The 27509-nt window shown below is 41.7% G+C and overlaps 1 protein-coding gene across 10 annotated transcripts in view; it reads right to left on the bottom strand.

Moving 5' to 3' along the window:
- Sox5 (SRY-box transcription factor 5) overlaps positions 1-27509 on the bottom strand; it is a 1007323-nt gene that overhangs the window by 11094 nt on the left and 968720 nt on the right. For all 10 annotated transcript variants that reach the window (XM_028891773.2, XM_028891774.2, XM_028891770.2 and 7 more), the window contains 2 exons: positions 19288-19433; positions 351-459 (listed from right to left, as the gene is read on the bottom strand). In XM_028891773.2, coding sequence (XP_028747606.1) covers positions 351-459; positions 19288-19433 — 255 coding nt within the window. The remainder of the gene's footprint in view (positions 1-350; positions 460-19287; positions 19434-27509) is intronic.

Below are 27509 nucleotides of genomic sequence, written 5' to 3'. Positions count from 1 at the left end.
AAATGAGGAGGCAATGGGCAGGGTGGCTGCTGGGTAAGGGCATTTGCTTTGGAATTACGTCATCTTAGATCTAAGTCCTGCCTCTGGCACTTACAGCCCCCTGATCCCGGGGAGATGATTCCAAACTGCTGGGATCAATCTCTTTGTCTGTGGTGGCACTGACAGGTGCCATAGATCAAGAAGCACTGAGGAGTGCTGGGCACACAGGTACTGCCCAGTGTGTGTGAGCCCTCACTGGGATGGTCAGGGAGGCGATGGCCTCCCTCTCTGCTCTCTTTGTGATTTTTAAACAGCTCTAAGTACACTTCCACCCCTCCATCCTAGGTTCTGAATGAACAATCCTCACGAACCGTCGGAGTCTCCACTCATATTGAAATCCATCATTCCATGGCTAAATTTCCCTTCTTCGTTCGGTTTAACTGCCAGCTGCTGAGTCAGACTCTCCAGTGTTGTTTTTTCCTTTAAAAAAAGAAATTTCAAATGAGACTCTTGAAACTATAATTACTCAAAGACATTTCTCCCCTTGGGCCATATATAATAAAGTTGGCTTCTAGGAGACATGGGATATTGGTTTATTCACCTTTGCATGTTCAACATGGCATACTAAGGCAATTAAGGAAAATAATCAGCAGAGCTTTTGAAAGAACTTTGACTCTAACAAACCCTTAAAAAAAGTCTTGGCATTTGGTTTTTGTGTGCCTAAAGGAGCTAGGCTGGGATCCTTGGAGACAACCTTCCTTAGTCACAAAACGCACATAGAGATTTCCCATCAGCAACCTGTTCTGTATTTGGAAAGCCTGCTTCATTTTTATTCAGACAGTAGAGGAGAGGGGTAGGGGTGGCATGAGGCCCAGACAAAGTCTTCCGTAGTCAGTTGACCAGAAACAGAACTCAGAGGAGTTCACCTCCGGCTGCCACCTCCCAAATGCCATCTGCATTGCTCACACAAGGGTAATGAAGACACTTAAATATTCATCACTAATTGCTTGTCAAGGCTTTGTACATCCAATGGAAGTGCCTGCTACTTGGACCACAATTTGATTTGGATTGCTCAGCCAAAATATTGAGTTGGCGAATTATTTGAGATACAAATAGACATAAATTAGATCTCAAAGACATCAAGTCTTTTAAAAGCATGCAGTGTGGCTTACATTAGTGGAGAACATGGTGTTAAAATGAAGTGATATTCAAGAAAAATATAATGCTTAGTCTCACCCCCACATGATATTAAATTGCTTCCAAATTAAAAAACCAGTTGACTCTGAGAAAAGGAAAAAGCATGCATGGAGAGGTCTTCTGCCTTCCTCTCAAGTTTTCCAGCCATGCTTTCTGGATGATGTGGTTCTGAGACAGTTTCAGGAAGGCAGCCATTGGCTTCTGCAGCTATAATTCCAGTCTCTTGACAATTCACCAGATTGTTGGAGCAAGATTGTCATGAATGACACTGGTAGATCATATACACTGCAGAACCACTTGCCACCTATGGTAAAATGTTCACAGAACCTAACCAACTATTGATGATCACTGTATCACAGGGGAAAGAGTCCAGCAAATGCTGTCACAAATAACTAACAGGGCATTGAAATCCTTAACACAGTGCAGGCTTTATCTTGGCAAACCTTTGACAATAGTACAATTGTAAGAACTACATTAAAATTTCTCTCAAGTCTGTGGCCTTGGAACTCTGTACTCTATTCATCAAAGTCTGTATCTGACTTGATGGGAAAAACTTAAGTTGTCTATCAGCATACAAGGGAACCCACTTTACAATAACTCCCCCAGAATCACACAGTATTAAAGCTGAAGTGAGTGGACTCTGACCCAGTTTGTTTGGGATTTGTGATTGGTATTTTTCACAGTTTTGTAACCCCTGGATTTCTTTCTTTTCTTTTTCATTTTCTTTTTCTTTTTTGCCTAAGGGAGTCTGCATTATCCACCAAGCTTAACTGTTTTCATAGTAAATGTAGCTGTTAAAATACAGTTGCATTCACACACAGAGAGAGAGAGAGAGAGAGAGAGAGAGAGAGGGAGAGGGAGAGAGAGAGAGAGAGAGAGAGAGAGAGAGAGAGAGAGAGAGAGAGAGAGAGCTCCATCACTGTACTTCTTTGGAGGAAGGACTGTGTACACATAATACCTTTCAAATTTTGGTCTAACAGTCTACAGGAAAATAACACTATATATTGTCCAGAGAATGTCCCATTAGACAAAAAGGTTTTCCAAAGACAAATAGCAAAATAGAGGCAATCAGAATAGAAAAAGAATGAAATGTTAAATGTCTTCTAAGTCACTGAGTTGCTGTGGGATATCATTCTGTATGCTGTGAATATGTTTTGCTCTGATAGGTTGATAAATAAAACACTGATTAGCCAATAGCCAGGCAGGAAGTGTAGGTGGGACAAGCAAATGAGGAGAATTCTGGGAAGAGAAAGGCTGAGTAAAGAGTCGCCAGCCAGACACAGAAGAAACAAAATGACAAGGTGGAACTGAGAAAAGGTACCAAGCCACATGGCTAAACATAAACAAGAATTATGGGTTAATTTAAGTGTACGAGCTAGTCAGTAATAAGTTTGAACGAATGGTCAAGCGGTAATAGTTAATATAAGCTTGTGTGTATTTATTTAGGTCTGAGCAGCCATGAGACCAGGCAGGACACAGGAAAACTTTCAACTACAAATGGCACCCAGACATGGGGCAAGAATTTCCACCTAAAACCTGAGAAAGCTTTAAAAAAGTGTTCTAAAATGGAGCCAAGAGCAGCTTCCTAGTAGTGTCTAACAGGAAAGCTGTGACATTGTGATACAGAGACATTGTGGCATGTGGACTTGAGCTACAGTATGATGGGTTTGCAGAACACAGGCTTGAGGCAAGCACCATGGTGGATTCCTGGTGGGGTACACAGAGGAATATTCAGGCCACACAGTATGCTGCATGGTGGATTTTGCTTTTGCAGTACAAACAAAAAACAAAACAAAACAACAACAACAAAAACCAAGAGGTTTCTAGGCAACATGCTGCTTTAATGGAGGCATAGACCCACTGCTCCTGAGAGTTGATGGTACACATGGCCCAGAGCTGGAGGTGAATTACCTCTGCCATGTTGAAATGCTGAGGTGGGCAGAATCCGCAGCCAAGGCTTCAGATTCAGTATTAACCACTGCAGTTTAAAGCAATAGATTCACAATAAAACAGATTCAGATGAGATTAAACCCTCAACTGTTTACAATGTGTGTAAAAATGTATGTAGGCTTAAAAGAAAGAGGAAAAGGAAGATAGACAGTTATATAAAGAAATACATAGTTTTAAAAAATAAAGTAAAGAGAAAGTAAAAGTAATATAAAAAATAAGCTATGTAAAGATGGAAATCACACAGAGAGTCTAGATTATATTGTCTTTGGGATTTTTAACTGCAGAAAGATATTTGATTGTAAAGGTTGCTCAGTTACCATATATATAAAAGGTATCTTGACTTCAAAATTTGTGTCTAAGGATACATTGCTTTGGAAAAGAGGTTTTGCTTTGTTTCCACAGAAAATGAGAACCTGTGGATTGCTCCAGGCTAATATGGTTTGATCAGCCAAGATCCCCTGAAAGGTCTCTGATGACACCATGGCCCAGATGATCCAACATCCAAAACGGCTTCAAAGCAACTGGCAAAGACAATGCAGCCTCACAGACTATTCTAGTCAGGACTTGACCATAATTCTTAATTTTCTCAGGATCCCCATAAGAATTCAGTACCCTTTATCAGCAGGAAGTAGCCTAGAAAACTATGCCCACATTCCCCCAAAACAGATTATGGATGTTTGTCTTTGTTTAGGTTGTTGGTTACAAATTAGGTTGTTATTGCTCATAGTCAATCTCTTTCTAAAAAAAGAAAGGGGGATATGATATAGAAATGTAGGTATAGATATGATAGGATGAAAGGGTAGATTATTGAATCTACTTTTAAAGGGCAACTTGTTTAAAATGTTTTAAATTGCTATAGATTTTAGTTTATTGATACAAGTTTAAAGTTAATTTTGTTATACTATATGTATATTTCTACTCTTGTTTAAGGTATTATGTTTGTGCAGCTCATTTAAAATTGTAATGTATAATTAAGAAATACAGATTAATTATTAGTCATCCATGATAATCAAACTTATACTCACATTAGTTAAATTTTCTAGGTATACATAGATATATTTCAGATAGATAGGTTATCTTCAAACACTTCAAAGAGCTATAGAATATGGCATTTAAAATGTTTTAAAAACTCAGATTTTCTGGACAATGAGACACGTCTGCTTCTGGCAGTACCAATTTACTTCAAAGAGAAAGCTGGGCATTAAAGATACTCCATGTGGAGTTTATCTTCTTCTTGGCAAAAATAGCCATTTGGGCATGAAACTTTTCTTGCCTGGACTGCTTGACAAAATGTTATATTGACAGGATACCATAGGAAGGTGACGACTGAACTTTACAAGGTGAGATGGTCCTTCAGGTTCCTGCTTCACAGAGGAGACTGCCAGACATTCTACAAGATACAGAGAAAAGTGACTGAGAGACTCTAGGCCTATAGGCTAAAGATGAATGCCCCAATGTTTCAGGGGAACTCTGGATGACTGTCCAGGCAGGTAGCTGTCTCTGTCATTTCCAAAATTTTGGAAATTGCTTACAATGCATTTCCTGTTTACTTAGATAATATTTTATCCTTCTGTGGTCTTTGATGTAGTTGAAGAGTAAATAGTTATAATTATGGTTTTTCTTGGTTATGATAAGAGATAAGGTAGATGTGAAACCTTGGACTCACAAATATAGGATAAATAGAATATTTTCTTTAATTTTGCCAAATACAAATAGACTAGATATTGTAACTGTAATTCTTGTTTGATAACTGTTCTATTATTGTAATATTGCTATGTTAAAGTTAAAACCTTCCTTTTTGATTAAACAGAAAAGGGGATATGCTGTGGGAGTTGTTCTGTATGCTGTGAATATGTATTGGTCTGATTGGTTGATAAATAAAATGCTGATTGGACAATAGCCAGGCAGGAAGTATAGGCAGGACAAGCAGATGAGGAGAATTCTGGGAAGAGGAAGGCTGAGTGAAGAGTCACCAGCCAGACACAGAGGAAGCAAGATGACAAGGCAGAACTGAGAAAAGGTACCAAGCCACATGGCTAAACATAAACAAGAATTATGGGTTAATTTAAGTGTAAGAGTGAGTCACTAATAAGCCTGAGCTAATGGCCAAGCAGTTATAATTAATATAAGCCTCTGTGTTTATTTGGGTCTGAGAGGCCGTGGGATTGGGCAGGACACAGGATAACTTTTAACTACACTGAGTCCACTTCTATGGATGACCACCCTACTGAGATGCAAAAACTAGATGAACAGGGATGTTGTGATCAGTTTTTACAGTAAGTTACATATAAGTAGCTGCCTCTAATGCACATGGTATATTGAGACTAAGCAATTCCTTGGCTTTCTTAGAATGGAGTCCTTCACACTGGTCAAGAAGCTGTCAGCTACAGACAGTAGAGAAGAACATGGGAGGGTACACATTTTGTCACTCTTTGTGTCTTGTTTCTTAGACATATGAAAGGTCTCCATCCCTCTGGAGGTCCAATGACCCTTTCACAGGGGTCACTTAAGACCATCAGAAAACAGGTATTTACATCATGATCCATAACAGAAGCAAATTACAATTGTGAGGCAGCAATGAAATAATTTTAAGGTTGGGAGTCACCACAACATGACAACATGAGGACATGTATTAAAGGGTCACAGTGTTAGGAACACTGAAAACCGCTGCTCTACAGGGACTGACATGGGTGCTATCATTTCTAAGACTCAATCATTTGAGATTATACCCTTTAGTTTCAATATTTCCTTTTACAGAATCCTCTTTTCAAATGTGGATGGGAATAAGAATAGTGTGACTCTCACAGTCCTCAGAATTTAAATCTTGCCTAAATAGAATCAACTTCAATAAAATAAGGAGATAAACATAACAAATGAGAGCAGGGTGTGGTGGCATGGGCCTGATAATGGCCTGGTAATTTCAGGACTTGGGAGGCTGAAGCAGAGGGGTGGTGTGATTTTGAGGCTCTCCTGGGACACACAGTGGAAGTTAAGGTATTCAGAGGTAGAGAGTAAGGTCTATTGTCTGAACAAACAAAGACAAGAAAGACCGACCAGGTATTACAGAAGTGTGTGAGAAGATGTTGGAAATCACACAGACCAAGTTTTGGGAAACAAAGAAATGTTGATGGACAAAGGTCATAATTTTCTACCAACTTCATAAACTTGTTTCCATTGGGATCAAATTAATAAAACCATATCAATGATAATTTTCATAGAATTTGCCATGGCATACCTCAATTTTATGATCAGTTTTGTAAACCACAAATGCCAGTTAGTAGTTAGGGTTTCCTGGGCTCTGTTTACTATTCAGATGCAGATCTAGAACTGTCTTACCCTCATCCAGTCAGAAAGAGCAGCAACTGAGATCCATGAACCTTTAAAAATGCTGGCAAAAGTTCTTTCCTGCTGGGGTCATCGCAAAGTAGATGAAAACAATTCTAACAACATGGTCAAAACAGAACTTTGGTGCATATATAAGTATGAGCCAAACAAAATGGCCCATATGCTCCTCTGCTGACTGACAATGAGCAATTGGACAGCAAACACATCTCTTTTGGAAATAGAGTACTGTTTGGCTAATCCAGTCTCATATAATTCGAAGGTTTGCTAAAACCAAGGGGAAATATTAGGTTAAGTCAGTTAAGATTCTGTGAAACCTTTCCTGATCTTATATTGTCTGGAATGAAGATCAACTGACTGTGTCAAGCTCCAAGAAGGGGAAAGTGCACAGCTATGATTCTAGCACTTGGGAGGTGGAGGGAAGGTATTGTAAGTTCAAGGACAGCCTGGCCAGCATAGTAAGTTCCAGGCCAGTGGCACTACACAGTAGTCTTGGACCCCCAAAGATCAAAGGAGCAAAAGAAAGCCATCCATCTAGACCAGGTGGTTCCAGGGGCCAATGTGAGTAATTACAAAGTTCTCCTTAGAGTCTTCATGTTCTCTCATGGAACTGCAGCTGGTCTTTGTCTCTGCAGCTTATCCACTGACTAGCACAATGGAGAAGAACATTGACACCAATGTTGGGATACAACAGGAAAGCCAAAATAAACCTACACTCTCTATTAGACTGGAAAAGACAACAGGGATTAACAGGGAAAGGGACATATTTAACATGGGAATAACTTTAAATAAATTACTTAAGAAACTCTAATTTTAAAATTTGATTTAAATTCTCATCAGCTTGCAAACATTTAAGGAATTTATATTTTTATTATTAAAAAAAGAAAATTTCATAGGGAAAACTGAACCCTAGAGAAAAAACATGGTACCAAGCATGTTGGGATCATAGGAAGGATTATGGGCCTCAGTTCCCTATGGTAAAGACAAGAAATACATATGATGAGAATAAGTTTTGAGTTATTTTTAAAAATCATTAAATTCTCTCCCTCCTTGTCTATATATAGTAATGTATTTAATGTTTATATTTTTTATTTTTTTCCTTTTCATACTGGGGAATGAGCTTAATTACACATCTGTGCCTACTTAAAAATCAGGTTTTCTTCCATCACTATTACATCAAGTTACACAACTGGAAATTCACAGTAAACACAAAGGAGAGAGTGGCCATCTTTGCTGATTTTCATGGTACAATCAAAGCAAAGGAGCGCACAGCTATACACCAGGAGAAGCTGGAGCCTTGTCTCCAGTTCTCCGCTCTTCAAGCAAACGGCGGCGTGCGGACAGACAGTTCCCCATCCCTCTCTGAAACTGGGATTCACGTGGGCAGTGAGCTTTGCCCCCACCAGGCACACAGAACCAAGAAGTGAGATAAGCTGTGGATCAGCTGCCATAATGGACATCTCTGAAATAAAGCTCACAGAGCTAGAAAACTCATAAAAGGCGCATGCATGTAATGGCAAAACAGAGTGTGACTGTCAAGTGTTGACTTGGTAGCAGCTAAACCCCTCTGGCTGCAGTTTTTTGTTCACTCTTTTTTATGGTCTCCTACTACACTAATGACACGAAGAATAAGGAAGTAGTAAAAAGAAAAGAAAAGAAGAGAAGAGAAAAGAAAAAAAGACTTTAGCCCTCCAATCCAATTACGTGAACTTCACAGCCCACCAGAGACATTAGAGGATTACTCATAATGTTGTCCTGGTTTAGCAGCTGGGGATGTTTTCATCTGCTTAAATAGAAGATGAAGAAGCTACGTGGATGGCCACCCCCTCAGCCCCATGCTTGCTGATAGCTCTGTGCTCTGTAACATAACCATCCACCCACATAAACTAACAGGATATATAGGAGAAAGGCTTTCTTGTAAAGTATGTATGAATTACATATAAACACACACACACACACACACACACACACACACAACATACACTAAGAAACAAAACTCCTCCGACTTCAACAGATAAATTTTATAGAATATGGTAACATTTGTGAAAGAGTTCTTTGACTTCTATTTTTGTGAGATTATGTATGGAAACTTTGGGTGTCCTGGACTCTGAGACCCTTGAGGAATGAGAGAGTCACAGAGATGCATGGGCCTGCCAATCAAGAGGTCAGAACTGTGTCTGTATGTCCTCTGGTCCAGTTGGACAGACAATCAGCCTTTGTTAACTCTGCCCCTCCACCCCCTCAAATTCAGTTTGAGATTCAGGTTTGACTTTTGTTGCACATATGATCTCCTGGTTTGAAATCTGGTAGCAAGCTTCATGACATGTTTCTTGAAGTGTAATTATCCCCTAAACTCAGGAGCCCAGTCTCACCTGGTAATGTGGTCAAAAGGAAACCCACTGGGAAAACATGCTTCCTTATAAAGTGACACGAGGCTGAAGGTTGATGGAAAAATCAGAGAAGTTAAGAGTTTCTATGTTAGCTTCTAAGTTGAGCTTAACAATAAAAATTACAAAATGATTTGTGGAGACAACTGATGAAATTCTTAATAATTTAAAAAAATAATTGTAAAGGGGAGACATATTTAGAGGTTTATGAAGAATATTCAAAAGCTTATATGAAACAACTAATTCTGATTTTCATGAAGAAAGAACACTTAGGAAATAAACCTACACACTTGATGTGTGTGTCAGTTCCGATCGCTGTGGATTAGAGTTAAGAGCAATGGGTACACAATGTGGAAACAGCATGAAGCTAGAGTACATGTGGTAAGATACATTTGATGGTGTCTTCATTGTGTGTTCCTGTAAGAACTAGAATAGAGAAAAGCTAAGATTAGTGATGGTGGTTGCTTGAACTTCGCACAGGCTTGAATTACTCTATCAAAATCCAACTTGTCATGATTGAGAATGTGGAAAGGCCCTGAAGAAGTATAAGAGAGGGAAAAAGAGACAACAATGGCTGCTTTAAGTGCCTTGAGAGGCTTCGTGTTTTAGGATAACCATGACATGTTCTTGGTGAGACATAGAAATTTTACTGTACATGGTCAATAGAACACTGACCAAAGATTATCACTTATCAGGTGAAAGACACAGAACCATGGAATGAAGTTACCTAACAGATGGAGCTGTGTCCACTGAGTGTGTTGATGAGCTGTCTCATCTCCCCAAGGTGTCCGTGTGTTGGCCATGTGACTGTGCCCATTAGGGACATCAAGGGGCCATAGTCACATGGCCTCCATGGTCTCGTGGCCAGTTGTGCTGATGCTGTTTGGTTGTCTTTGAATCCTGAAAGGCTACACTTTTTTTTTTATCACCAACCTGACTGAACTCCGTATGACAGATGTAAAGTACTTTGAACAAATATAAACATTTGTACATTTTCTCTACCTCTTCATAATCTCTCTAAAGCTACTCAGTAATACACTTCAACCTTAAAGGTAGGTACTCCATACAGATGGAAATGCTGGGTGAAAACAGTTTCTAAGTTTTGTAGTCATTGTCTTAAATTCAAGGAATAGGTTACAAGCAAATCAAATAGTGGTTATTCAGATCTATTCTATGAGAATACTTACAGAAGTAGGCAGTTCATAAAAAACACAGTTGGATGTCCAAGTCGAACAAGATTAATTTTTTTGACACAAAGGCCCATTGAGAAAGGGAAGCAACATGGTAGCCTGAGTGTGACATTGCCAGAGGGCAGTACCAGGGTAGCCCAAGTGTGTCACTCACAGAAAAGTCACTCTGAGGATTATGTCAAAAGTCAATGATTCACAAAGAAGCTACAAAGGAGTACTGCCACTCAAAACCATGACATTGCTCACTTATCATCTGGGAGCCTGTGGTGTGTGTGAGAAAGAGAGAAGGCCATCAGAGGAAAAACTGAGACTCCAGACTTCAAGCATCTGTGTACACATCCAGTCAGGATACAACTAACACCTAGGGAGGATTTACTGTTTGCTTACACCACTGCAGGCGTATGTGTGGTGCCCACCATGTCTAACCAGAAAGGTTCGTGGGAGACACACAGGTGGCAAACAAAGAGAAAATAGTAGAATTCATCATCTATAGAGGACAGACATGTGGTAGGTGTGCACAAGCACACACATAGAACTAGAGTTCTGTGCAGTGATAATTGTTCTATAAACAATGGGCGGCTCAGTCCTGGGAGTACAGAAGCACACAGGGGTTTTCTCTTTCATTTTTCTTTTGCATCGGATAAAAGCTATGAAACTGTCAGCGTTCTTACAAATGTGACCTGAGTAGCCAGCATTTACTTCAGTTGGATAAATTGAATTAGACTGTTTTATAGAGTCATGGGTCTGCTCCAGAAACACTGGATCTGATAAATAGAAACCAGCAAACTATGGTTATAGTTCAATTTTCAATTATACATGGTAGTTTTAGGTGAAGAGACAGGAAAAAGAAAGATTGGAATATACACTTAAAATCTCATTTTAATGAACAGCAAAAACTTTGCTTCATATTTTATCAGAACTGCTGGGAATGCAATGTAAATAAGATTGGGTATATTCTAACTGGTTTTATGGCTCTCGTTCCCTATGAGAGAGGCCAGTGTATGGAGAAAGGAAGCACTGAGAAGAGAGAGGAGCCAGGAGAAACAAAGACAGGTTAGGGGAGTCTACTAACTATGGAGACGCTAACCTATTGCGTGAGAGTTTTGTGATTTAAGCTTTAAGAATCTATGTTGAAACGTACACATGTCCAACACAGGGCCACAAGCTGAGCATACAGGTACTGCGTACTTTCCTAAAATCCCTTGTGGTTCATTGGAAAAAAGATTAAACTCAATGCCAAAGGACGGAGGCCCAAATACTGATCTGCCACTTTTAAGTTCCTCCAGTCTTTTCAAATATCGTTTCCTTTCCTTTTTCTTTTCCTTTCCTTTCCTTTCCTTTCCTTTCCTTCCTTTCCTTTCCTTTCCTTTCCTTTCCTTTTTCCTTTCCTTTCCTTTCCTTTTTCCTTTCCTTTCCTTTCCTTCTTTCCTTTCCTTTTCTAGAGTATGTATGGAAACACCACACATGTGAAGGCACAAAATACAAATCCATAGCCATTAGCCATTATTGTTCCCATGACTCATGGTCGTAAGCAAGGATTTCTCATTTGCAAGAGAGGGACGAGGTGTGTCTGGAAAGATCTTATGGTATGCTAAAGTTTGAATGTTTTCCTGATAGCTCTAATTCATATTGGTAAGATCATCTTTAAAAGGTCATGATAGTGAATACATCTATTACATAGATGAGGTGTTTATTTTATCTGTGTCTTCCTATGAAACTGGCTTAAGGAAGAACATGATTTTGAGGAGGATGGGGGTATAGATGTGAAAGGGGAGACAACTCTTGATAAACTAGGTTGTGAAAGATAACAGTCTGGGGGCACCAACAAAAGCTAGTCTTTACACAAAATTTAGGGACTCTACATAAGCAGATTTATAACTCCATCACTTTGGTACAGACACTTTATATTTTGGTATATATTCTTCTTATCTATGCATTACTTCATGTACTCTTAAGATATCTAGAATGTTCTCTATCCAGTGCTGCCAGGAATGCTGTTATTAGCATCTGCTCATCCCCTGAAATGAAGAGACAGTTTCAGTCACTAGGATGACCGGGTGGAAGTCCCTCTGAAAACCCAGTGTGGCACACCCTGGGAGTCTCATTTTATTGGGCCATTTTGCCCTAACCTCTCTAACCAGAATGATGTAAGAACACAAGACTCTCTGTTTGAAAACATGCACAGCTTTTCTAGGCTTGAAAATTAAACCATAAAAAGTTTACTGAAAAAAAAAAAACCTTTAAAAAGCTCCTTAAAAACTCACACCATAATTGCTCCCCACCAAGCGTGGGCACTTGCTAGCTGTGAGCAGTGGCACACTGACAAATGTATGAAAACTGAGTGCAGGCTATACTAAGAGAAAGAAAAAGTCTTCCACTGGCCATCTGTGAAAATAAGGCATGTGGCCATTAAATGCAGAGGCTGTAAATATACACAAACTCCATGAAGCAAATGGCAAAAAAGGACCAAACTTCAAACTCAAACAAATCAAAATGTTTAATGCATAGTTACCACTGCTGGAGGAAACAGCTCTGATCTTTGCAGTCTGTAAACTCGGCATGTATTTCAATTAAATACCCCCAGAAAGGAGAGAGAGAGAGAGAGAGAAAGAAAGAAATGAAAAGATGCAGAAGAAAACCTTCTGGAACAAAAAGCTGTGGATGGCCTGTACTCAATTTCTGGACACAAATAGCCCCTCTACCTGGCACCTGCCTGTCAAGGATGTCGATTGAAGTTATTGAAAGGCTGACACATAGGATGATGGATGGGTGATGACATAATACCTAGTCGTCTTTTTTTTTTTTTTTTTTTTCCATACTGGGCTTTTGAAAACTGGCTGTTCTATGCTGATAATATTCACCGAAGGGCTTCCTCCCCATCCCTGTCCCATAAGAGGGGTTCTCTGGCTAACATGCTGAGAATCAGGAGGTTTTGTAAATGTAAAACAAAGACAAAGGAAACCTGAGGTTAAGATAGTGCCCCACACACAGAAGACTGGTCTAGTTTCTCTAATGATCGCTTTCCCAGCCAGCAGGTCCCTACCCATGCCACATACATTTGCAGAAGACAGAGACTCCCATCAGAACAAAAGCAAATATTCATCTTCAGACTGTATGTGTCTTTTAATTAAAGTCACTAAGTCATTATATACAAATATAAAGATTAAGGTAATATAGATGCACTTTCATAAAAAAATATTATTAATCACTTGTGTTACTTCTATTATTTTAATTAGTTCTTAGGCAAATTCTAATCACATGATTGATAAGATCAGGTTCATTCTCTCTTTCTCTCTCTGCTTGTGTGTGTGTGTGTGTGTCTCATATACACATGCACACTCACACACACACATGCATGGCTATTAATAAAATCTGATTTACAAATGCAGGCTCAGAAGGCTCCCCCTTCTTTCCTCCCCTGAAAGGCTTACCTGCCATGCTTACCTCCCTTGTAAAGCTATTCTCTAAAAATTGACAAATGCAGTCCTAATTTGGCCACTATGATCCATTTTGGCTCACAGCAGTATTTACAATGGCCATCTAGAGACCATTAATTGAAAGCATCTTCTACTGAATGGAGACACGCATGTGTTTCTTCTCGCTCACTATTTCAAAGGAAAGTCCCTAGCTCATGAGTCCTCTCAGGCCTTCTCTTTATCTCTGGGAAGGAGTGTGTGTCAGATAACTCTGCTAGATTCCCTGTGTCAGTTTCTGAAGCGCTAACACAGCCCACCCCATCCATCAGACGGCTGGTAAAGCATCCATGAGGAATGATGGATGTAAAATTATCACTAGGGTACCATCAGATGCACTCACTGCCATTTGTAACTAATGCTCTCAAACTACCCACCTTTTTTTTTTTCATTATTAAACATCTGCATTAAGTCAACATTGGTCACTGTCATTTCAGGTTTGGTACTCTGTTCAAGGGACGGAAGAGGGTAAAGCTCCTGAGAGGAGAGATTCTGAGTGCCACTGTGATAAAATTAATCTGCTTGCAAATTACCCTGTGCATTCCTGAGTAGGGCTTCTATGAATTTGACTCCTGTGGCTCTCAAGTGAACTGTGATTTAAAACAAATACATTGCTGACCACCACATTCACCTGTCTATAGAAAGTTGCCAAGGAGTTTTCTTGAGCTTCAAAGGTATTCTCCTAGCAGCTATTTGCAATTATAGATGAATTCTCAGCATGTATAAACATGGCTAGTACAGGGACTGTAGACCATGGATGGTAAGTAAATTCTCAACTTTAAGAAATAAATGCACACCTGTATATGCTTACTTCCCTTACTTTATATAAGAAAAGCAGGACAGAAGTCGGTCTTAACATGTAGGGAAAGCACATATGTGAACGCGAGTCATAGATTCTGACCTATCACCAAGCACTGTTTTCCTGTGCCCACACTTTGATATTATTTAACTTTTTGTGAGCCACGAGTGAGATATAAGGTCCTAGATGGTAGTGTTGGGAGAGCTAAAGGCAGTGAGCGGCAGTGATTATACAACACAACTCAGGTTGATAGATAAATATTTGAGAACCCAGGGCCATTTTTATGGTATGGCGGGCATTGACTATTGCCTTTCCTATCAATACCTACCTGACACTTCTTTTCTACTCTGCTAAGACCACCTTTGATTTCCAGGTGTCCCTTGATCTCAGAGAGAGCGACTCTCTACTTCCGTCACAGAAAAGGATTTGTGAGCAACTTAAAGGCATTTCCTTAAGTTCATATGAGCCACTTCTAGCCAGTGAGATATTTGGGGAAGCCAGTTAGCAGAGGAAGGCCCATGGGAATGGAGCTTAACAAAGGGAAAACGGCCCCTCCCCTGAACCATCTGGATGATGGGTAGTTGAGTTGCAGGTTCACCAACCACTTTGTGAGCCAAAGGGAAAAAAAATCAAGAGTCAGAGATTTTGACCCAGATATCATGAAGCTGATAAACAAAGGGTGACTAAATCTTGCCTCTGAACACTCTTATTTGATGGTGATTAAGTATGTGTTTATGTTCCTGTACTTACAGTTCCTCATTTGTTGAGAAACATGTTCCAGACACAACAGCATGGGGTTCACTCTTCCCAGGGAAACCACATTTGGAAGGAGAGAAAGGATCTGGGGACTTGCAGATCACTTTCTCCTTGTAGGTGTGTGCCCAAGTTTCTGTTGTCGTCATACTGCCTGACGGGACCAGCACTGCAGAAAACCAGGCTCTGTGACCTAGAGCAGAGATTACCAAGTCCAGACCTGCTGTCCACTGGCCTGTGTGCTCAAGAGGCTGTCCTGGCAGAACTAAGGAAACAGAGCCTCAAACACTTCCATGCTTCCTACCCGAGGTTCCTCCTTTTCCACCCTTAATATGGAGGTTTCTGCTACAATGTCATCTGTAGCAGCACTCTGTGGCAGAAGATAACATTATTTGAATATACAATCAGTCTATAATTAACCAGAGATGACAATTATAAATACACTCTGTCCCAGAGTTTCCAAGAAACCTGACACACACAGTTCTTGGGTATGTTGAAACACTTCCAAGAAAAGTAAAGAAGTGAAAAATCTTTTAGAAATCTTCAATTAAAATATGTTTCAGTAAAAATGACTTTCATCGTGTGTTTCATGTCACCCGGCAAACATTTGTCCTCCTCTTCACACCTCTAATTGTTTTCACTGGCCAATTACAGCTACATAGAATTGAGACCTTCTACTTTGGACAGCCGTGCTTTTCATATGTGAAGAGACATCAACAGGCATAAAGTTTGTACGCCCGAGGGAACACTTCTCCAGGATAGGACTTTAGTTATTTGGATCTTGGGGCTGTCTACATGCATCTCTGTAGATCAGTGTAGAGTATGAGGCTGGAGTTTGCTCTTTTCAGTCCCCTCTGCTCTGTACCCAGCCCTGCCATCCTTCTGCCTGACCTCTGTCTTATTTATCGTGTGTGTGTGTGTGTGTGTGTGTGTGTGTGTGTGTGTGTGCATGTGTTTGATTGTGTGCACATGTATATAGATGCCTTTCAGAGGCCAGAAGAGGGGTAGATCTACTGGAGCTTGAGTTCCAGCCTATTGGCACCTGACATGTGTGCTGGGAACCAGCACTGGTCCTCTCTAAGAGCCACAAGCACTGGTAACCACTACGCAATCTCTCCAGCCCAGGGAAGGTTACTTTAGGTAGCAAATAGCATTCTTTGGAGACTTCAAATGGCACGAGAAAATGCTAGTGAAAAATGTGAAAGGACTTTATTACTCATTCTACTGATAACTTTCTCTGAGAACTCCAAAGGGAAGTTTCAAGCTAACCGCTAACCTGCATGGGAACTGACTTCAGAATAGGGTGCACAATTCTGAAAACCTAAGAGAAGGGCAGGACCTGGGGAAAGGCAGTCAAAATATGGGATGATATTTCAAGCACAAGTATTCACCTTTGTCGTTACAGATAAATAATTGCTAGGGCATAGTACGCAACCCGGGTTTTATACCTGCTCTTGATAGATAGGACTTACACCTAAAAATATGCAAATAATAATTTTACCTCAATTGCCAGCAAGCTTCATATTTTATTGTTCAAAACCAACCCCCCAACTCAGGACTGTCTGTGACAGCCAGTAGATGTGAATGTTGAATAATCAATCACCTTTCCAAAGATGCAGATTTGACATTATCCTCATCACCTTCCCCCAGGTCACAGGTTGATCAGGGTAGACCTGACACCCATGTTTATCCAACAGAAAAAGGCCCCAGCGAGCACGAGGGTCCCTGCTGCCAAGCACTGCGGCACACTCAAGTGCTCTCCTGCAGGACTGCAGTGCTGTGGGGAAGCCGACTCAGACCCTCTGGCTGCGGGACTTTAGAGGAAGACTGTGCCACACTGTTACGTTAGATAGAATGGCTTCATTTTTATAAAATCTCCACGTCAAAACAGATAAAAACACAAGCCTAAGATTGAACCACAGATATAGAGAGAAGGTTCAGTGGTTAGGAGCACACACTTGCAAAGGGCCTGAGTTTGGTTCCCAGCACCCAGTTGGGTGGTCCACAGCTCCCTGTAACTCCAGCTCCAGGGCTCTGTTTGTGGGCACCTGTACTCACATGCACGTTCACACACACACACACACACACACACACACACACACACACACACTTGCTTAATTACAAAGTTAAAAAGATAAATCTAAAGAGATAAAAATGTTAAGAGTATTTTGAAGCCCATCAGTAAGGACCTTGAGGTTGGGGGCAGTGACTCAGCTCATTAGCAGGAACTGGCAGTTATTACTTCAAACATAGATTTAAAAATTGATGGTACAGCTCTGCCAAAGAGGAAGGGAAGTGGAAGGAGGGCTTCCCTGCAAAGGCAACGGCAATGGCTGCCGCTCACACAGGAGCTGCTAACCAGAGTGAAACCAAACTCGAGTGGGTGTGGCTGTGGGACAAGAAGTGGCATCAAGGCCCCCTTGGCGTGCGTGAGCGAGCCTGGACTAGAGTGTGTGCAGGCGGCTGCACTGCTGTGGTTTAATCAGAAGGCTCTGGAGTCACTGAAGGCGTGCGTGAGAGCAACAGCTGATCTGTATTAGAGAAGATTAACTCTCATCGCCATGGTGGAGAGCCAGGATTATTTTATGTACTCCTGTTGCCTTACAAGCCGTCAGCACAATTATTGCCCTCCGATGTGAATGACTGATCTGTAACCACAGCTAAACAGCTTGCTGCTCAGGGGCTTCGGGAACTTCATGAAGATGGATTTCCATACCATCAAAGTGCTTTTAATGGGCTCCCGGATCCAACCACAAGACCTATTTTGCAAGTATATAGAATTCGGGATGAAGGCTTCCTGTCCAAAAGGATTTGGTCGGTTGTCACTTGACAATTCCCAGCCAGCACAAGGGAGGGGAATGAGGGGAGATAGGTAGAGTTGTCTCTGCTTTGGAGGATTAAAAACAAGGGGGAGGGTTACAGATGTTCACGGAATGCAACCAACTGCTGCATCCACAGCTGAATTCAAAGCGCTTAACAAATAGCGGCAATTTAGCTATGCTTGCGAGGAATAGCTCCCGTCACTTTGCGTTAGCATCTGGCCAAGTGTTAAACTCATTTCTACGCGGGGAGCAGAGGAAAGGGTTTCTTGCTGGAGCGTCCTTTCAAGAATGTTTAAATATTTGAACATAAATCCCTTTATGCTTGCTATCATTCCCTCTTAGGGCTGCCACGGTGTTTCTTTCTGCTGTCCCTTCCAGTCCCAATCTCTCACTTGGGCTACAGGAACTGTGAGAGCTGCAGGCCTGTGGGAAGGCATCCTGATCCCAGGGCCGCCCCCAGAGAGGGAGCAGAAGTGAACTTGTTTCTCCATCCTGAATATTTACTCATGTGCGGACCCAGGAGAGCGGCAGCTTAGAAGGGTCATGCCCCACGTCCACCTGTGCTAAACTCTGGGTGCTTCCCTACCTACTTCTGGGTAACACATGGCAAGCCAGAGAGCGCGACCCATTGGAGCAAGCTGCTCATTCCGAGAAGTTTCTGGAGGACTTACGTGCTCCTCAGGAGGATGAACTTGTAAACCATCGGCAAGCAGCTGCTCATACCCACACCCCTTACCTACAGTATCAGTAGGATGATGAGAATTCAGTTACCATTCAACATTTTCACCCTGGTACTACCCAAAGACGCCCACCACTCCACGCACGCTACAGTGACAAAGCTTACACACAAATCAAAAGGCCTGAAGCCAATCGTGTCTCTGGCTAGTTTAGCTCTGCTGGCTTTGGGTAGAATACAGAAGGTCAAAGCACATTTTGTGTCAGTGATAAAGTCAGACTTTCCAATTCTGCAGTCCCCAGCACTTGACAGTGGTAACATTATGACAGGCTCAGGAGCCAGGGTATCATCCAAGCTTAGGCTGACTAAAGAAGATTCCCTGTTTTCAAATCCAGCTGATCCCCAAATACAAGCTAAGTATCTCTGGAAGGCAAAACTTGCCCTCAGACACAGCATTTCAAATGCCACTTTGTTTTAATACACACTGGCAGCAAACAAGGTGATGTTCATCCCCAGTAAGGTCTGGGGATATAATAGTGTTCTAACACTTCCCACTGCTAGACTGCTTTGATCAGGATGGGCCTCTGGAGCTCCTTGTTGACAGGGGAGGGCCAGGAGGGGCTGTCGTTCTGAAGACAGCGAGGAGAAAGGACAGGAGAAGGAGAGCATCCAGGTGCTTACAGCACTCACTCCGAGAGGAAGGTGCTGCCGGCACTGACCTTGTCTGTCCGGCAGTTGTTGAGACCTATGCTGTTCACCACAGCCACCTTCCCGTCCAGCGCCTGCTGCTCCCGCCTGAGCTGCTCCTTCATCTGGCGAGCTTCTTGGATTGCCTTGGTGACAGCATCATGGTCATTTAAATAACCTAGGGATGAGACACAACAGATGTACAAAATGCATGGGAGAGGGACAGGTGGACTTTGGCCATGGCCATTACTTCTTGGGGGGTAGTGATGGCTAGGATCTGGCAGAACCTTGTGTCTTCATGAAATTCATCTGCAATAAATGAATGGGAGCACAATTGGGGATGATTGATTCACACAGCCATATATGAAAACACTGCCAAATACCCATAGTATAAAACAAAAAAAAAACAAAACAAAACAAAAAAATGCTTACACCATGTCTAGTTACTTCTAAATACAAATTTAAAGCAAAATTTTATCTAAAGTTTTAAGTCAACACTTGAGTGTCTTTAAGACATAAGTGTCTTAAAGATTGAATTTATTTTGAACTGTGCATGTGTGCACTTGTATGTCTGTGTATGTGTATATGTATATGAGTGCAATGCCCACAGAGGCCAGAAGAGGTCCTCTGATTCCCTGGAACTGGAGTCACACATGTCTGTGAACCATGCAATGTGGCTGCTGGGAACCAAACTTGGGTCCTCTGAGAAAGTAGTACATGCTCTTCACCATTGAACACTGAGTGTTCCAAAGCTTAAAAATACAACTTTATTTTACTCCCACGCAGAGGTCATGTGCATTCTATGGAAAGATTTGTGCATTGGTAATCACCACTATGATTACCAAGGGTCTCAGAATACCAGAACAGTCAGGTCAGAGTTCGTGGCTAGGACAATCAGGCCTGTTCCAGACAGATGGGATAAATCATTATTAGCTGACTGGCAGAAGCATGTTCCCCTCCTCTAAATCCACTTGCTGTAGAAATGAAATACAGGTGGCAGTGGTTTGCTGAGCATCTAAACTCTGAAGAGCCATGAGACTAGACTTCAAGCACAGAATGTCACCAGGAACCTGCAACTGGTAAGATATCGGGGGTACTGTTAGCTCTAGTCTCAACTCACTCTTAATAACACAATCAAGTGGCCAGCTCAGATCTGAAACTCCCCAACTCAGGCTTGGTAAAGTGGCTGCTGACAGGCTTTAAAGGGTGGTGAGGGAGGGAGCTAAGGGGATTTTTGATCTCAACTGAACTGTTCCCATTTATTTATTTGTTGTGCATTCTTGTGCAGAGTTGCATCATTTTAGGGTAGAAGAGAAATGAGAGAGAAAAACAGCCAGTGCATTTGCAAATATTTAAAGGATGGCTAATATTTTGTTTCTCTATCTTTTAACTGGGGCATAAAATGGCATAAGATGGATCTGTAATATGAAATTGCCCAGAAAAGGGACTTGTTTGTGACATGAGGCTAAATCTAACCAGATCCATTGGTGAGCTGTGACAGATGGAGGGACTGTGAGACAGAAGGCAGGCACTAATCACACATAAAATGACCGGCTTGCCTCAACATGTTCCACGAATTCCAGCAAACTTTACACCCTAATCCATTTTTAGAACAAAAAACATCTGGGCCATAAATCCTCTAATCTGCCAAAACACGCTATTAAATCCCACGATTTGTTGAAAAACACTAAGATTAAAGAAAGGAAATATAAAATGGCTAGCTGCCGTGCTACGAAAGTGTTATTAATACTCTTTCTTTGTGTCATTATGAATGTTCTGGTACTAAAGAGCCTTGTCTAATCATGTCAGATTACACACCCTCATTGCATAGCTCTTCTGTCTGACCCGCTGATTGCCAAAACACATCAAATATTTTCTTGCTGCTTAAAAATTCTACCAAGAGAAGGATGTGAGTTTGAGAGTGTGGTGATGGCTCCTCAGTGGTCCCTGGCTTTCCTCATCACAGACAAGTCCTGGTCTGGGCATCTTCGCAGGTCCCTGAGTATGTTTAAGATGAGGTCCTGCAGAGGAGGGATCTTGAGAGCGATAACTTTGCTTTTCAGAAGTAATCACTGGAATTGATCCAAACAACAAAATGCTGCTTCAAATACACACAATCTGAACTGGAAACAACTGTTTAGACCAAGGACTATTTAGAGTGATTATCTGTTGCCAAAGATGGACCTGCTTACCATGCCACTATCCTCAGCATCCGGAACAGTCTTCTCACTGTATTATTCCCCAGTGCATTCTGAAACTCTGTGTGGGAATCCAGCCCTTCTGTGATAAGCTTGGGTGTGTTTGTTTAAGCAGATCCTGAGAGGACCAGCCTGCTTGTCCTGGCCCCTGACCCCTGTCTCTCCTCAACCTGGCAATGTGTGTTTTTTATACTCTATTTAGTCTCTCTATGGTCTGTTTAGCTTCTCCAGAACACAAATATATTTGAAACGGTTTAGCACATGGTGTTGAATAAAAGCATGAATTCTTTAAGCTTTTTACAGACTGCCAAGATAGCACTGTGTAGGAAAACAGTTAATATGGGTACGGGAGGAATGCAAACGATGGTGAAGGTGATTAACTGAAACCTGTGAGCAACAAAGGCCACTTCAGTGATGGGGAGTGTGGACTCAGGCTCAAACAGGCACTGGTTCTAAAATAAACATTGCTTTAGAGACCCCTGTGTTTCAGTAGCAATGCTGTGTTAGATTCTAAAATTGATATCTGCTCTGCTAAATCTTAAAGCCATTTATATGTTACAGAGTTCAACCACAGCATGGCTTCGTCCACTGTGTCTATATGGTGTTATCACACTCAGCTAATGTCTTTCTTCCTCTGCTGACTCTCCATATCAACCCATGCCCTTGCCTTGGATTCTAGAAATAATGGTTGGGTATGATGCCAACCTTTCTGCCCTCACCCCATCGCCTACCATTCAAACTTCATTTCCATCACCTGTTTCACTGAAAATGGTAGCCTTCTATCTAGTCATCAAAAATGCCCTAGACTCAAGTTCTAGATGTCTCTTGCTCCCCACTTATGTTTCTTAGATTTAAACCATTTCTCTCCAACCTCAGCTCTTAGTGTGAGGTTGTCTCCTTCCTTCAACAAGCAAATAAAGTTTTTTCTCAAACTTTATTTTTAAATGTCTCCCTCTCCCTTTCTAAATCAAGCTTCTCAAAGACGCCGCATGTATCCTCTCCTGTTCTCTCTTCACTCACTGGCTGAAGCCACCCTCCTTCTGCTGCTTCCCCTGTCCTCTGAGTTGTTGGATTTCAAAGCATCTTCCCTTCCCTGCAGAATGACCCCTGACACCCTGGCAGTGTGGCAGCTCCCTCCTTCCACACTGTCAGAACGTGTGTCCCCCTGGACACCCTGGCAGTGTGGCCGCCCCCTCCCTCCACACTCAGAATGTAAGTTCCCCGCCCCGCCACCATAACCTCTTCCCTCCATATTTTTGCCTCAATGTGTCTTCACCCATCCTTAAATTTTGGTTCAACTTCCCAATCAATAAGGGAAAAAATATGACCTACATTAGACAAGCCACAAAACCTTAGCTTGGTCACACACCAGCCCCTCGAGTTGTCTTACTTTTCTCTCAACTGCTTCATCGCTTAAATGTGGATGACACAACATTAGCAAACAGTGTCGAGATCCACTGAGTTAAACCAATCTGCAGACATAGCGAATGTCCCATGACAGCAGTCACTGTTGCTGTTTGCAAAATGGCCCGGGGAAGTGAGTGGAATCGGGAGACTGGATTCTGACGGATCTAGGTTTCTATTTATGGGAAGTGTGATAGTTGACGAATTGTAACAATCTCTCTGGCTTCCATTTTTCTCAGCTGTACAAGGAATGCAATGATGATGATGAGTCAGCGAAGACACGTGTGAGGGAGAAGCCCTTGGCACGTGGGGAGGTACGTCATCCCGACGACAGCCTTTATATTTGCCCTCTCTGATCCCTCCTGTCACTCCTGTGGGAGGACTGGTCATGACAGGGAAAACTGTGAAGGAGTAGCATTTTATGGTTGGCATGGGCATTCATGTGTGGGCATGGGTTGTTATTCAGGAGAAGAGGGCTTGGCTGGCACACACAGGGCCCTGGGTTTGATCCCCAGCACGAAACAAATAAATAAACAGAACTTCAATTAAATGCAAGCCTGTCTGTTAGAGTTCAAAATGACAGACCAAAATGGCCATTTGATTAGTGATATTCTGCTTTTTTTGGTTATTATTTGTTTGTTTGTTTGCTTGTTTGTTTGTTGTCTGCAAATTTAGGCAGCCATTACATCTATAGCTAGGATCTACACATGTATAGATGTTTAACAAACTCATAGGGGAAAATTTGAGGGCTAAAGACAGTATGACTTCTAGTTAATATTTCAAATGACATAACTAATGCAAAAGAGCTGTGTCTAAAACTTTGTTACATTCACCTCTGTTTGATTTTTTTCACATGCCTTGGTATTTCACCTGCACTGCTACAAAACATTCTGAAAATTTCCTCCCTCCCTCTCTGCATCCTCTTCTCCTTGTCTCTGTCACTCTCTGTCTCTCCTTCTCTGTCTGTGTCTCTGTCTCTCTGTCTTTTGTGTGTGTGTGTGTGTGTGTGTGTGTGTGTGTGTGTGTTTCCACCCCACTCACTTTCATGAGCAGAGAAAAAGCAACAAATTGGAAAGGCTAACTGTAGAAAAGGGAGGGTTCTGAAGGGAAGGAATCAGTCAGGGCTACCATACAGGAAAGAAAGGAGCATCCTTATCTCAGTGACAAGCAGGTCTTTTGTGGACAGTTTTAAGGATCTGGAGGTGAAATCACTGTGAGTTTTTGCTAAGTCCAAAATCTAGTGACTAGTGTTCTAACACAGGGAGAGAGAAAGGATCAGACCACATATACATGTATAGATGAAGGCAAAGACCAAGTTCTCTGTGTGGAAAGTGAGGTGTGCCAAGACACCATGAAGACTCACTGACTTTGGACCCAGCCTGCAAAACAGGAAGAAGGTAAACTGATTTTAAGTCACCGCATTTATGGCTATGCTTTTTGGTAGTGTGGCACACCAATATATTACCTCTGTCTTTTTTTTTTTTAAACTGTGTATATGTGCATGTGTGTGCATGTGTGTGTGTGTGTGTATGTGTGTGTGTGTGTGTGTGTGTGTATGCATGTGAACTTCTGGATGACCATGTGTATGAAAGCCAGTGATCAACTTCAGGGTCATTTTAGGTGCCATCTACCTTAGATTTTAAGACACGGTCTGCCATAGGCCTGGAGCATGTTAGAAGGCTAAGCTGGTTAAGCGTGTTCCAGGGACATGGGTCTTCATGCTTACAAGTTAGACACTTTACTGGCTGAACTATTTCCCTAGCCCACCACCTATATTCTTAATTGTTTCTCTAAGAATTGAGAGATTATCCCATATACTATATACACAAAAACAAAACAAACAACAACTGTTGCCAGCTTCAGACCCTAGTATTCAGATATTTTCCCACCAGGCTCCTCTACCTGCATACCCCATGAGGGCTGAAATGCAGCCTGTGTATCTCAGAACTCATTATTCATCTCCTGCCTCAGGCTGTCCTTCTGCATCCCACAAACTTCCCAGTTGCATACCCCATCATGTGGATGTCATCTACGATTAGATTCTTTACCTTCCCTGGATAACAGACAGTCAAGTCTCATTGTTGTGCATTCATTCCTCAGCTCTTAAGTTTACCTCCCCAAGCCCCATGGTCCCTGTTTTGACTGAAGTTACCCCATCTGTCACTTAGGCTACTCCTGTCCTTACCTGTTTCATTATCTTCATAGTTATGTCCTCAGTCTGTCTTTCCTCTGCTTCCAGACAAAGTATTTGGATGTGGAAACCTCTGTCTAAAAACTCATCTCTTGGTACCCTCGTGCTTAAAGTAGCATGTCATGAAATGACCATCTGTCATGGTTTGTAACTGTAGAAGTGCTGAAGTAAAGCTGACTGTCTTCAAAGCATTGGCTATGGTTATGTGCCTTGAGACTCTTCAAGAGATAATGCCAACCTCCAGCCTCGCCTGTACACTAACTCTCAAAAGTCTTTAATGTTTCTCCCAAAGCATGGTTCTGGGACAAGCCCAAGAGCTCTCACAGGGTCTAAAGCCTCTCAGTGTTGTCGAACACGTGGTCCTCCCGTGCCCTTGTGTCTGTCTCTTACCATTTCTGTAGGAGTTTCAAAGGGAGGTCATCCCAGTCCCAAGACTTTCCCGCTTCCTGTCTCTACAAGTTCCTCATTTGCTGAAGTGTCCTCTCTTTCTGCCGTGTTTGGGAATTTATTCAGGCATTAGTCAGTCTGTGAGGACCTCTCTGACATAGACCAGACATGCTCCAGGCCAGTTCTGTGCAGCCTGCTTATCTGCTGCTTTGAAGTCTTGTAAAGGCTTTATCACACAGGTCTGCGTTTCCTAAGCATGTTGTTTCGGCTTGTCAGTTCATGAACTACTTGAGGGCATTTAAAAATATTTTATTCTAATTCTCTCTCTCTCTCTCTCTCTCTCTCTCTCTCTCTCTCTCTCTCTCTCTCTCTCTCTCTGTGTGTGTGTGTGTGTGTGTGTGCATATGTGTGATGCAGGTGTCCTCAGAAGACAGAAGAGGGCATTGGATATCCTGGAGCTGCAGTTACACGCTTGTGTGAGTCTTCTGATGTGGGTGCTGGGAATGGAAATCAGGTCCTCTGCAAGAGCAGCAAATGCTCCTAACCACTGGGCCACCTCTCCAGCCCCATATGTGTGTGTTTTCAGTGTTACTTTTCATCCCCTTGTCTCATCACAAGACTATTGTGAAGGAATATGTACATATTCCTGTGAGCACCTGCCTGTCTATAATTCCAAGTTCATGTCAATGGAAGGCTTCATTGAATGGCACAGAACTGAGCAGATGACACCAAGACAAGACAAATTCCTACTTATTATATATACGTTTTGTGTAAAACATTTTGATTTATTAAAATTACATTTGTTTAGCGTGTGTGTGTGTGTGTGTGTGTGTGTGTGTGTGTGTACACATTTGAGTATCACAGCACATAGGTAGGGTTTGAAGATAACCCATGCAGTCAGTTCTCTCCTTTCACTATATGGGTCATATGGGTCCCAGGAATTGAACTCACGTCTTCAGGCTTATGGGGAATTCCTTTTTACCCTCTGAACCATCTCACTGATTCCATAAAACATTCTAGTTAGAAATAAAAGTTGGACTTTCAGTTATTAAATATCAGCCACCCAAATACACAATATTCATTTCTTCATCTGAGAAAGTCAGAATGAAATCATAGACATGACAACAATTTGTAAACTATGAAGTGCCATGTAAATGTAAACTATTTTAAGATGTGGTAGGATGACACAGTTCAATTCCTGATGAAGCAGTGGCTTTCTGTGGATTGTAATATTCTCACTTAGTCACTGATCCCAGCATGCACTTTGTCTCGTCATATCCTCTGTGTAGGTTTTTCCCATTTAAAAAGTAAAGTAATATCCAGGCACAGTGATTCATGGCCATAATCCCAGCACTCAGAAGGGAGGCGGAAGGTGATGATCTGGGTTTTGGGGCCAGCCTGGGCAATGTTGCTAATGCAATTAATGCACTTGAACATAATTCCTTCTTTGTTTATGTCAGCTTGTGCCTATCAAGAGAACATAAGTACGGCTGTAGTTTTCATGGGCCTCTGAGGAACCTAAGGTAAAAAATAACATGTTCTTCTTTTTTTTTTTTTTGTTTTTTTTTGTTTTTTGAGACAGGGTTTCTCTGTGTAGCTTTGCGCCTTTCCTGGAGCTCACTTGGTAGCCCAGGCTGGCCTCGAACTCACAGAGATCCGCCTGCCTCTGCCTCCCGAGTGCTGGGATTAAAGGCATGCGCCACCAATGCCCGGCCAAAAAATAACATGTTCTAAAATGAAACCAAGTTATACTAGGTCAGAAGCCTCAGTACATGCTGCTTCCGTTTGTTTCTCATGGTTTGAAAATGTATGCCTTAGAAAGTGTTTTGTAAATGTTTTACCTTTTTCTTTCTTCCTTTCCTTCCTTCCTTTCGTCTTTCTTTCTTTTCTTTCTCTTTCTTTCTTTCTTTCTTTCTTTCTTTCTTTCTTTCTTTCTTTCTTTCTTTCTCTCTCTTTCTCTCTCTCTTTCTTTCTATCTTTCTCTTCCTTTCTTTCTTTCATGTGTGTCTGTGTCTATGTGTGAATATATGTGTGAGTATCAGGGTGTGGGTATAGAGGTCAGATGACAATTTGT

Source organism: Peromyscus leucopus, chromosome 3, assembly GCF_004664715.2.
Source record: "Peromyscus leucopus breed LL Stock chromosome 3, UCI_PerLeu_2.1, whole genome shotgun sequence".
NCBI lineage: Eukaryota > Metazoa > Chordata > Mammalia > Rodentia > Cricetidae > Peromyscus > Peromyscus leucopus.
This window is presented reverse-complemented; position numbering and strand designations above follow the sequence as displayed.